The sequence below is a fragment of the Canis lupus genome, chromosome 10 (assembly GCF_011100685.1).
Source record: "Canis lupus familiaris isolate Mischka breed German Shepherd chromosome 10, alternate assembly UU_Cfam_GSD_1.0, whole genome shotgun sequence".
Taxonomy (NCBI): domain Eukaryota; kingdom Metazoa; phylum Chordata; class Mammalia; order Carnivora; family Canidae; genus Canis; species Canis lupus.
The window spans coordinates 53,214,891-53,228,338 of record NC_049231.1 but is presented as its reverse complement, the minus strand read 5'-3'; the positions used below and the strand labels follow the sequence as shown (position 1 = coordinate 53,228,338).

At 35.0% G+C, this 13,448-nt stretch overlaps 1 protein-coding gene and 1 long non-coding RNA gene across 2 annotated transcripts in view; one reads left to right on the top strand and one right to left on the bottom strand.

Annotated features, from left to right (window-relative positions):
* LOC111097751 overlaps positions 1–6,940 on the bottom strand; it is a 29,480-nt gene extending 22,540 nt beyond the window's left edge. The window contains exons 1-2 of the long non-coding RNA XR_005365977.1: positions 6,840–6,940; positions 6,210–6,334 (exon numbers count right to left, since the gene is read on the bottom strand). This is a non-coding gene — a long non-coding RNA (uncharacterized LOC111097751). The remainder of the gene's footprint in view (positions 1–6,209; positions 6,335–6,839) is intronic.
* The window catches only part of NRXN1 (neurexin 1), a 1,110,090-nt gene that overhangs the window by 491,647 nt on the left and 604,995 nt on the right, over positions 1–13,448 (top strand). The window contains 2 exon segments of the mRNA XM_038551252.1: positions 4,531–4,734; positions 7,337–7,363. Coding sequence (XP_038407180.1) covers positions 4,531–4,734; positions 7,337–7,363 — 231 coding nt within the window.

Here is a 13,448-nt window from a genome sequence, read left to right as displayed (position 1 = left end):
TTTGTTTTTCAGAATTAATTTTCTTGCTCACATTATGGTATCTCCTGAGAACAGTGGTGATGTGGGATGCTTGTCATGCTCAATACCACAGAATTTGGCTTCTGTCCAGTTCCTAGCTATGCCCTAGTTCAATCAACACAACACTGTGCTCAACCCTTGGGGTTTCCAATTCAAAAGAAAGAGCTTTGACTGTGGTTTGTCTCCAGATAAGCTCTGATCACATTAGGCTGTTAATCACATAAGAGTTGATTGACAACTTTTAAAATTAAAAATAAATAAATAAATAAAGGTAGTAATAGTCTCTTTCTTACTATTATTGAGCAATAATTGATAATTTATAAATATTATTATTCAGAGTAATTAAAAAGAGTGGCCAGGTCAAGCCCTTGGGTAATGCAGCATGGGGAATGATATCACAATCATATTACTATAGGAAATTTTTATTCTGCATTAAGTAAGCTAAGGAATTTGTAAGAAAGAACAATATTTGCTGACTTCAGCAACTAGGAAAACAGTATTTTATGTGTATTGATCCCATAAAGAAGAGTAATATAGAAATAATGTTCAATTGAATATAAATTAAATTTAGCATTTTCCCTCCCACTTTATTTTTAATAAAGCTGAGGATTTGTGGAGACTTGGCCATATAGAAATTATTCTTGGTTATGTGTATATGTTGTAATCAGAGGTCTGCTTTATACTTGTTTGTTAAAACTCTAACAGATGGAGGGACAGATGTCAGAGCAATATAATTTGGCTCCCTGTCTGATTTTCATCGTTGCGCACAATATGTGACTGCCTTTCGGCAAAACTGAGCACAGGTGTACACTTTAGACGGCAAGAAGGAGTAATACAGAAAAGCAAATTTATCAAACTTAACGACAAGAGGGAAGGAGATGCAGGAGACAAAGCTCAAACTTTTCTCCCCCTCTGGGAAGTATTGTATGGGAATTAGCCTTTTAAAGTGCTCTTTTGTGTTCTAAGTGGTAAAATACTTTTATTAATGCGAAAGGATGCTGCCAAATAGCATAACCTTCAAATGTCAGAATGTTGTTTACCATTTATTTGGCAACTCTAGACTCCAGCCATGTGCACTTTCCATTTCTTGTCTAATTAAACATTAACTCTAATTATGAGGAATCATTTAGGTGTTCATTTATCGTTTATCAAGAAGTTATTTTCACATTGAGAATTATTTAAAATGTACTCAAGTTTTATTACTTTACTGTGTTATTTCATTCAACATTCACTGGATAATGTTACAGGCTAATGATCCTGATTATTTTTCTACTTTGAAATGTATTTCATACTATGTTTATGATCCACTGTCAGTCATCTATGTTTCTGAAAGGATGTTCCCCCCCTACTTAGTTTTTAATCAAATTAAGTTGCATTTTATAGAAGATTATAAAATCATTTTTCAAAGTGTGGTTATTGAATAATACACACTAGACTTACAGACTAAATACATAGAAGAAGACTAACAACATTTTAATTCTTTTATCAATGTGATACCAAAGAACTGAGCAATTGATAATGACTCTTAAACGTTTATTTAGGTTTCTGTTGCTCTATAGATAAGGACAATAATTGGCTATAGTTTAAGCAAAGAATAGTAAAGATGAAATTTCCTTTAAGCTTGTACAAGCAGCACGTTTTTTCCAGAGTTTGTCATAGTTTTACAATCATGTTTTAATTATTTTTAATTAATTAATTAATTAATTAATGTATTTATTTGAGAGAGTGTGTGTATAGGGTGCAGGAGAGGCAGAGAAAGACAGAGAGAAAGAGAATCTCGAGCAGACTCCCAGCTGACTTTGGAACCCAACATGGGGCTCTGTCACACAACCCTGAGATCATGACCTGAGCCCAAATCAAGAGCCAGATGCTTAACTGACTGAGCCACCCTGGCACCCCTTAATTATTTTTTTAAGTAAACTACTACTAGCTTTTCTTTTATGATACTTCTTATCTAATAACACAAATATGTGGTATAATAGAACCACTATATTTTAAAGAATAGTATTTTATTTTCTCAGAGTCAGGTGAGCGCCTAGCCACAGGACTTGTATTTAATAAATGGACCTGTTTCCTAGTCTGTTGTCTATGCCACAGTATGTCCTTCAAAGTAGACTTCAGCAAATATTTTGTTCACATAAATTACCAAAATTAGATTCCACTTAAAATAGGCAGAGTAAAAACTTTATTTTTTAATAATAAATTTATTTTATATTGGTGTTCAATTTGCCAACATACAGAATAACACCCAGTGCTCATCCCGTCAAGTGCCCCACTCAGTGCCTGTCACCCGTTCACCCCCACCCCCCGCCCTCCTCCCCTTCCACCACCCCTAGTTCATTTCCCAGAGTTAGGAGACTTCATGTTCTGTCTCCATTTCTGATATTTCCTACCCATTTCTTCTCCCTTCCCTTCTATTCCCTTTTACTATTATTTATATTCCCCAAAAGAATAAGACCATATAATGTTTGTCCTTCCCTGATTGACTTATTTCAAGAGTAAAAACTTTAGTGAGCATTTATGTGAGCTTGATATCCAACCTAAATAAGCTCTTTCATATATCTTCTGTATCGAATGCAATCATTAATTCAATTAAGTACTTACTGAGGCTCTCCTGTGTGCCTGGCCCTTTTCAGGAAAGGGCACTCAGCTGCTGCTAGAGCAGTGTATAGGAGAGCCTAACCTCTGCCCTCACAACACTTATATTCTAAAGGGTGAAGGAGATAACAGTATAGAAACAAATAAGAGGGATGCCTGAGTGGCTCAGCAGTTGGGAGCAGAGTCAGAGATACTTTAGCAGTAGGGTAAGAAGCAATTAATTCAGGAAATGGATTGGAATTAGAGACTACAAGACTTGTAGACTTGAACATAGATTGGGCATCACAGAGAGGTTAAGAGAAAAATCAGAAAAGCTAAGTTCTAAACGATGGGATTATGCCATTTACTAAGATAGAGAACATTGGTGAAGGAGCATGTTGAGTTGGTTCACGTGGAGGGTGCCTAAAGTATTCAAATTGGAAATGTTTAGTGGGCAGTGGATGAAGAAGCTCAGGAGAGAAGTCAGGGCTGTTAATAAATATTAGGGGGAGTTGACCAAGATCCTTTAAGTCAAGAGGTAGGCAGAAGAGAAGAGCACCAAGAAGGGAAGGAATCTCCATTCTTTATCGGTTCTGGATGTGCATTCAGTCCCAAGATGACAACAACTAACAAAATCTATCAGAAGCAGCTTTAGACTCTCTTGACTTTTTGAAAGACAAACTTGCCAAACCACAACTCCAGAATATAGTCCTAATAATAAGCAGCTGTATCAGTGAAGCTAATAATCATTGCACCATGTAAATAGCCAAGATAATGAGAATTTCCTAGTTTACTTTAATTCCAGGTAGTTTTTCTTTTATTAAACAGTATTCTGAGTTGTCAGAACCAATGAGAAAGCAGAATTACTCATACTTGTTTTGCAATGTTCCAACACCATATGGTGTTTAACATTAAAGGTATTCTTCCTTAAAGCAGTTTGTGATCAACCGTTTCTGCTGTCCTCCTCTTTATGTGTTTAACACAGTATTAAGCAACTGCTGTCTTAAAGCAGTCCACTTTAGTTCAGTAGCACACACCCACACAAGCAGACCCACCCCCATGCTTATTCAGTATTACCAAAGTACATAATTATTGACTTCTTGGTGAAAGCTTAATAGTTTTAGAATGCCAGGGTAGTGCTTACAGAAGATGTTCTCAGTTACCCTTTACCTGTAAATAAAGCTTAAAATAAAGTTTCAGTTTGCGACTTTGTAAAAAATTAATTACGTTGTTAAACAAAGTGACTCAGAAGGAGCATCACCTGTTGTTTGGACATACTATTTTTTCTTCTCTTTTTGAATACTTTTGGTAAAACATGGACCTTTCTTCTACGCTTAAGTCATTTCTTTTTCTGTTTTTGATCCTATTAAGGCAGAAATTATGGAAGGACATAATGATAGCCACTTCTCTTAGAATCACCGACTTTTAGGGTAGGCAAAGGCCTTAAACAAACTCTACTATTACCTCCTCATTTTTGTTGCTGAAAGATTTGGAGCTAAGGCAGATTTCGCAGAGCTAGTCAGTGGCCTAGCCACATATATACGTGCATTAAGTAACTGATAGTGCTTCATACCGGGTTCATATTGCGTCTACACACAAATGAATATGATCTCTGCCTTTGGGAAGGGAGACATATACATAAACATCAATAATCCAGCATGATTAATGCTATTAGATGAAAGGCTATGTGACCAAAAAGGAAGTAGCACCATCTCTGTGTCTGTACTTTAGCAGATACTTCACAGAAGTTCTCTTCACTTTGACTTCTCTTTCAGGCTTTAAAAAAAAAAAAAAATTGCTCATTTCTGAGGAAGATGAGTTGTGTGTGTAAAGTTGTGTTCTACCTGGAAGCTGTTAATAGGTCACACTTTTCCTTTTCAAAGTATAAAGGCACCAAACTGACCGAGAACTTTTATCTTCATTTCCCATCTGTAGAGGCCACGGTTCTGAGCTACGATGGGAGCATGTTTATGAAAATCCAGCTCCCAGTGGTGATGCATACAGAGGCGGAGGATGTGTCCTTACGGTTCCGATCCCAGCGTGCATATGGCATTCTCATGGCAACCACCTCTAGAGATTCCGCAGACACCCTCCGCCTGGAGCTGGATGCAGGCCGTGTGAAACTGACGGTCAATCTAGGTAACAACTCGCCTTCCCCCATAAAACTAATATTTTGCACTTTTTGTTCAGTTTTGCCTGCAAACATTTATCGAGTAGCTTGTTTTGCCATGGAAAGTTAAAACACTTAATGGTCTCATTTTCATCATTTAAATTAATTTAGGTTTTGGGGGCATCTTCTTATTGTTTCATTTTGACATAATTTACCATTTTGTGATTTCTACCACAGAGGATTCTTAAAAGGGAAGCCATATATATCAGTGAGGTTAATTTGAAAGTATAAATTGTTAGGCTTGAAGAGGCCTCAAATAATTTCCATTGTTATATTTACTAATATTCGGATTTGCTATAGAGGATACCCTTTCAGGATAAATAAAAATCCATCTAGTTTTACTTAGATGACATATGCACGAATATCAAATTTCTACTTTGTGATGTAGATCGAGAGTTGCTTTTACTCTGCTCCCTGGGCTTCTCCTTTGACTAGTCACCTTTGTGGTACCCCATCTTTTCTGTTTGGAAATACTGTGTGGTGATATTTTGCTATCAAACAGCAATCCACAACCCTTCAATGCCCAAAGACTGCGGCCCGTAGCAAACAGCCATGAGAACACTAAAACACAGGCTCTTCTACAGAGAAATAATGCTTTCCTGCTTAATTGTAGCATTAGGGAAGAGTGACTACAGTAAAACCTCAATAAGCTGTATGAAATATGGGGGAAGGCTAGGCTGAATTAAGAAAGAGTCTGAATTGTAGACTTAAAAAAAACTACCCAGCTTTGTTTTCAATTACATTCAAAAACATAAATTGATAGCTAGAAAGGCTTATGAAGGAAAGGTCCTACCAGGCTGATTTTAATGGGTGGATAAGAATTATCGGCAATTAGGATGTTGTTTCTAATACAAGTTGCACCATCATTGTACAGTGATGTACCGCAATTCAGTTTTCCTCCTAAAGTTGATCTTCTCACAACCTGTTTGTTTAATTTTTCTCAGGCAATCTCTGAAGATTCTCTCAAGAATTATAAATATTCTGCCCAAGAAGTTTCATTATTATCATTAGCTCCAAGAGGAGTACAAATTAATGAGGTTTTACTGTATTTCCTGAAAGTGCTAAACACACACACGCACACACACACACACACACACACAAATAAATAAATGGAGAAAGAAAAATAAAATCTGAAACATAGGTTTACAAAAAGAGTAGCAAAACGTGACGAGGTAAAGCATTTGTGGAAACTCTACCTACATTTTCAAATTGTGCTGGGCAGAATGGTAGCTCATAAAATATAAGATTATTTCAGGGATAGCTTATTGCATACAATTACATTCAATTAATATTAGTTAAATTAATAAGGGTGTTTTTTAAAGATCACTGAAGGACACGCTGCACGGTCATTTACTGTTCTGTTAGAGTTCCCTCTAGTGACAATGAGAGGTTACTACAACAAATCAAAGGGAATTGCCTAATTGCAAGTGAAGGGGCTGCTCACCAAAGTGGAAACTCCTGGAAATTTTCCAACAGCAAAGCATTCTGTGGAAAGAGCTGTGTAGGTGCTGGTCCTTGGCTGTTTGCAACCACTTTTCTGATGCGGTTGACGACACATGACAAACTCAGCTATATGGAAACAGAATCTAGGTTTATATTTTTCATGTTCCCCAAAGGCATTAAATATCACAACTAAAACCAACGAGTATTTATCTATACACAACCATAAGACATCCCACAGCAGTCCTTTAAAGATAACCCTTATAATCACAGTCTGTGTTATTCAGATCAGGCATTCTGTTCGTAGAGGATCTGCGTGTATATAAGAAGCAAGTGGAAGAAAAGGAAAGTCAATACCAGTGTTAACCATGACATTTACTACATAGAGATAACACTGTTAGCTCCTAAGAGAGAGACACAGGCGTGGGTGCTCTGAAGAATGACACTACTCCTTAGCCACTGGAGGCTTCTGAAGGAAAACACAATTGTTTCTTCCTTCCTCCAATTAATGCAAGGCATAGAATCCAGCCAATATTTGGCCGTTACCTTTTTTTTTTTTTTTTTTTTTTGCCTAAGCAAATGATAATAATAACAGAAATAAAATACATTAGGGTGAGATTAGAATAATTGCAACCTTTTCTCCATTTGACCACCACAATTCTCAAGAGTCCTTTGGCCTTTGTGGGATATTAGACTTTGAAGGTCCAAGATGTCTGAGCCTAGCTGGGCTTGCACTGTACCCCATTGTGACGGAGCACTTTTTAATTATGCCAAAAACAATGATATGTTCTTTCACAGATGGGGAGAAAGTCGCAGCCAGTCTAAGCCAAACATCTTTGACAGTTAACAACTCTTTATTTCACTTAGATTTGTCACCATGTAGCTTTGTTTGAATTGGCCATTAAAAAAAAAAGAAAAAAAGAAAAAAGAAAAACCTTCTATTGTTGTTTCCAATGTACAGTTCTATAACAATGAATCTGGGTTCTAGAAGTCTGTAAAGAATAAATGATATGGAGTGGCCATATTTGCATGTGTCTGTCCCCGGAAGGGTGGACTGTGATTTTATTGGATGTCTGCAGCTATTACCTTGAAGGATAAATTTTCATTTTTCATCTATTCTTCCCCATCTAGATTGTATCAGGATTAACTGTAATTCCAGTAAGTGCCTATTCAAAATTCTTAAAATGTTATTCCTCCATTATGATGTAAGCTAGTCCAGAACAAAATGAGAGCAGGAGAAAGACGTTTATAAAACTCATGAATTCACTTTTGAAGTATACCAGTCCATCATCTGGGTTGTAAAAATTCATTTTGAAATCAGTCCAGCTGAAGACTTTTCTGCTGTGGTTCCTACGTCGAGGTGGGAAAAGGGATGGCAAATATTTTACAGCAGACGGTGCACATGCCTCTATAGACCTGTGAATAAGGCAAGTGACATTTGTGTTTTGCTTGATTCTTGGACTCTAGTGGCTCTCTTCTTCACCAAATTAGGAAAAAAATGTTGTGGGTTGTATTTCCTTCACTTTCTGTTTTTATCTCTTAACTCAAAATATAGGGAAAAATTGGATTCCTTTCATTTTGAGAGCTACTATTAAATTCTTCTAAATTCAACTTAGAAAAATTTATTTTTCAACATTATATATATGTGTGTATAAAGAAAATTACTTGTCTAAGTTTTTTTCCTGTTCATTAAGAGTATTGATATGATGAATTTTTACATCCTCATCACATATCTGCAAAAATAATCAAACCCCTTCAAATCTGTGATATGCATGCCAAATGATGAGTCAGAAAAGATGCATGGACTGAGTTTTATTTAACTATAGACTAGAGAACCTGTAAGGCTATGAGGACTGTGATTTTATTTTGAGTTGTAGCATTACCTTAAGAGTAAATTTATTTTATTTCTTAACATAAATGTTTAGGTTTTTTTTTTCCTTTCCAGTTTTGCTGACCACATTAAGGAATCTCCTCCAATGATACCAAAGTTGTTAGCTATTTAAATAAAATGGTTCTAACAAGATTCTAATCTCTCATTGTTATAGTCAGTGAGAACAAACATTTTCTATATCCTTGGAATGTGCTGAATGTGAGTTGATGAAGTCTACTCCCAAAACCATTGCTGTGTTTGCAAATGCAATGTCATCCTTTGAGGAACAAAATGGTGGTCTTAAATGTACAAAGCAATGAGCTTTATCTAATGAAATGCATACTATTTTGAACACCATGCTTCTTATAACTCAAATTTGTCTTCAAGCATTTTAATATTCATTTTAAAGTAATATAAATGTGAATCTTTTTCAATCATAGCCATAAAAAGGTGACTGAATCATGACCTATGAAAAGTTAAATTGATAATCTATCATACAAGGCATTAAACAACATTTCAAACAAAACAGTTCCTGAGATAATCTCTCAAAGCTCTCACACAAATGACTTTTTCACATTTTCATCATTTCCTCTCAGACCCCATTCCACACTTCCTGACAAGGAGCACAACTTTTGCCAGTCTCACACCATGGCCCAATTTGCTTTCAGCTCTGGGGCACTGATCCAGGCAAAGCGGCAATCACAAAATACTTTTCCAAAGCTACATTTGTGCCTTAATATAGTTATAGATGTTCTTGATACATCTTAAGTCTTAGAAAATAATGTGATTAAAATATTCCTTTCTAGCCTCCTGTCTTATGTACTCTTGTTTATTTATATTAAGCATACAATAGAGCATGGATTTTTAAATTAAAAAAATGTAACTATTTAAACTCCAGTATTTGGAATTCTAGTATGGGAATTAACAAAATCGAGTGTGATTATGTGTTTTCTAGCTATACAGATGATTTTTTAAAAATATGTATTTATAGTCTAATTACCCTTGTTAGACAGTTCTCTTCATTTGGCTTATATTACAAGATTCTAACATTAAGCACAGTGTTTTTTTTTTTTTCCTCTGGATATTCCACAGAATAAAACCTTTGAGGACAAAGGTTTTTGATGGTTAGTGATTTTTTTCCCTTTTTAAGGAGTATGTGTTACATGTAAATTACTTGAATTAAATGAACGATTGTGAGCTTTCAGTGCACACCTCGGACAGGACTGCAAATGCCTTAACTTGACAGCAGTCACTGGAAAGAACATTCGATGAGCAGGTAACACTTTCATTTTCTTTTATTTGGGGAATAGTGGGCAGATGTGGCAAGAACCCCACGTTCCATCAAGAATTCAGGCTATTATTACTCAACTTTAGAAGAAGGAGGAATTTACATATCAAATAATGCAAATCTAACTCAGTGATTAAATAAGCAGAGTGCATTTCCTACCCTATAAAAATATAAATTATAATATCTGTATCTCAGTATAACTTGTAGTTTGAGATACTGATTTATTACATTATCCGCTGTGAACTTTAAGTCGAGATGAATGTACATTTATTAAATCACAGCCATCTATCATCTACTACCATCTCTAAAAATTATACCTAAGATATTAACTGTATTATGAAATTAATAAAACATACCTCGTGTGATAACTTTAAGTAAATTTCCAAGGAAAATATACAACTATAACATAAAGAATTATCTTACATTGAGAATTAATATTAAACTCTAAATTATTAAGGTTGGATGGAAACATTTTTAAACTTCTCTACACTTACTCAGAATTGTTCTGCTGTTTCCTTTGGTGGCTCCATCCTTCTTCACCCCTCCCACCCCCACTCCAGCATACAGCAGATATTACTTGATAAGAAAAAGAAAATATATATGGTACCAGACTATTTCATCTTGTCCCTTGAAGAATAGATAGTAGGTAAAGAGGAAAGAAGATCTAGCTGCATATATTCAGATGCATGAGATTATATGAGATGACAGGTGCATTTCTTTATCAGCCATTTCTAGATCAGTAGTTTAGATGCAGCAATACAGTCTTTGGTGGACAGGTCAGGGCACACCCTTTTGTTCAGGTTCTTTGGAGAAAGGGCAGATTTGAATCCCAGAGACCATCTCTGGCAGGTTCTTTGCTGCCATCATTTTCCCCCCTCGTAGGAAAAGCTGTCAAGAATCTTTAAATGGAAAGAGAGCCTGTTTTCATTTAAAAATCAAAAGTTTTCATATGTGGAGAGGGTACTTTTTAAAAAAGAACCATTTCTATGAATAGTGGTCATATCAGTGTCAAAAGTACACTTTGATCTTTCAGATTACAATGGAGGGTCTCTGCACACAGTCCCAGAGCGATCTCGGCTCTCTGACATCCATTAGCTTATATCATTGCTAGAATATGTTTGTTATCTGCAACTTGGAATTAAATTAAGGTCAGTTTGTGCAGATTCATGGTCTGAAGGCGAGCACAGAAGTGTGTTATCTCCCACTCTCCATTCTCTTCTACCCATGATAGAAATAAAGGAATAGTCAGATTACTTGTGCCTTCTCAATCAACTGCAATTTTGAAAGCAACAGTCTGCAATTATAAAATAATTGTGTCTGGAAGTTACTTCAAGAACCACCATCTTTTAAAGCATATCATTTCTTCTCTGGACAGTATATCAGAAACGTAGATGAGAAAGGATTCTAAAGTCACAGTCTAACATAAAGAAAAAAACATATATTTGAATTAGTGCAAAAAATGGCAAGTTGTAGATTATTTTACAAAAAAATAAGTATTGTAGAAAAATACACTAGTATAAAGTAATCATGAGCAAATTATTACCGAGAAAATCCAAATCAGACTGAGCAGTACTTTTCTAACACATCAATTATTTGCATGAAAAGGTATGTTTGACAGCCTCTTCCTTAGGTTCACATGAATGGACTTAATGCATCTTTTAAAAACTATAAAGATTGCAAAGGAAATTTTCTAATCCTTATGAAATTATCTCAAATTCATTATTAGTTGGCTCTCTACAGGCCATCATTTTTATTATGTATTCTCTTTGCCAAAGTACATAGCCTAATATCTTGGTTAACTCTAGGATAGAGCTACCAAGACAGTCTCAATGTTAAATTTGGTGTCCAGTAGTTCCCTACAGTACTCCCAAACTCATTAGGCTATGTGTTTCTATTTTTTTTTCCTAAAAACTTGGATTTATAGTGATATGTTGCATCTTTAAAGATCCCAAATTTTATTCTTTCTTTTTCTTGTAACCTTAATAATCATTAATGCTATAATCCTTAACAGTTTAAATACATTGAAAATCTGAAAACTAATCTTGTTCCTATAAACTATAGATGAATCCTAATTGTCCTGTTAGTAGCTAAATAAATATGTAGTGATGCAAAGAGACTTCTGTGCTTATGTTTTTGTTAGCATTTCTTTCTTCCCTTTCTTTTATGTGTTGTTTGTTTTTATCTTTTCAAATTAATAACATAATTACAGAACGTCCTTCTTGCTCTCAGTAAGTCTTGGAGCCACCTCTGCATCCATATAAAAAACTGATTTTAGTATAAACTCATGATCTCTGATGTCTGTTCTGCTTGTTGGCATTATTTTGGTTTCTTTATGCCTTGTATATGTGTCTCTTCTCCTACCAACCTTACCTTTCTTCCTACTCTTCTTCTCCAATTCCAAGATTGTTTTGTCCTGTTTTGTTTCCTCTTGTCTTACAAGAATAAAAATTACCTGGGTTGACAAAATATTTTAGTAGGCAGACCCTCCAACTATGTTTGGCTTCTCATAGGAAATGGTTTATCTAATGTAAAGATAACAAAATTGCAGATTACAATAATGTGAACAAAATGTCAAGGGTTGAAGTTCAACCCCTTTTATTTTCAGTTCATTGTCTAAAGTATCAGAGAGAAATAAAATGTGAGGCAAAGTACTTAACCTCACTTTGTACTTGGACAGAGTGAAGAAACACTCCAAGTAGTATGTTATTGGAAAATGTACTGTGATGGATGTCTGGAGTGGATAGTACGATCTTTATATTATCACTTTATTACCAGAATGAAAAGATCAACTGGATATTAGTTATCACCCATTTTTTTAATGTAGTAAAAATGGAAAGCAATAAAAGAATGCAAAATGTCAACCAGTGGCACTTAAGCCTTATTAGATTGCTTTGATCAGGCTGCTGTTTGGCAGGCTACTTAAAAGGATATTAGGAAATTTCTGAGGGCCAGCTCTTGTTAACCTGAAGCAAATGTTCAATTCAGTGACTAAAAAGCTGACAACTGAAAAAGGGAATCATCTAGCTTTGTCCCCCACACAACAGTCACCTGATTTGTAGAATTGTGTTAGTCATTGCATCTCATCATTAATGCTCTTCATCCATGTAAGATAAGGAGCTGCTCAAGGAATAAGGGACGATGACTATATAAATACAGAACATAGGAGTTTTGTTTGTTTTTTTAGTTACTGTCATTTTTGTTTGTTTGTTTTTAAAGCTGAAAGTAGATACAAAGGAAAGGAGAATAAGAGACAGTTTATATGTGATTATTTTTAGCAAGAATCTAATGGAAATAAAATATTGAGACTATAGATTTTTGGTTAAAAAACATATAGCTAAAACAAGCAAAGGGAATTGGCACATGACAATGAGTCTTTAGGAAAATAACAAAATTAGAATGAAATTCAAGGGACATTTGGATTATCCACATTTTACACTTATGAGAATTATAAAGAAGAGTACAACTTTTCCTTGGGCATTTAAATGGCTACATAGATTGGGCATATCTTAGTAGGAGGGCCTGAAAAGTAGAAGACTTGGGTCCATTTTCATGAACAATTAATCTCATTGCTTATATACAACTACAAAATGCTGCAGTGTTTTAAAAGCCTGCTCTTGAAATCAGGCTCAATTATTAATTGATTGCTGAAGCATTTTCTTCTTGCAGTTGCAAAAGGCTGTACTCAAAGTGATGCAAAATTCCAGATTAGTGTGGATTTAATTCATCAAATTATTTTTCATTGTTGATACTTGGCATTTTAACAACGGCCTAGGTAGATATTGTCAGAAAGGCCTGGAAAGCTTCAGAAGTTTCAGAAAGCTTCAGAAAGTTTCTGACTTGATATTCCCCTGGTATCTGTGAAAAGCAATTTTTTTTTAATACAACCAAATATCACCAAACATGAGACCATAGCCTGTTAGATGATTTTGTTTGTTGCATGATTAGAACGAGGTGATTTCTAAATAGCCACCAATTCCTTCATAGTTTTGAATTCCTTTTTTCTTTTTTGTGTATTTATTTATGTATTTCTTTTGGTAGGGATGTTGCATTTCAATATTTATCATTGACCCAGAAAATCAAGGATA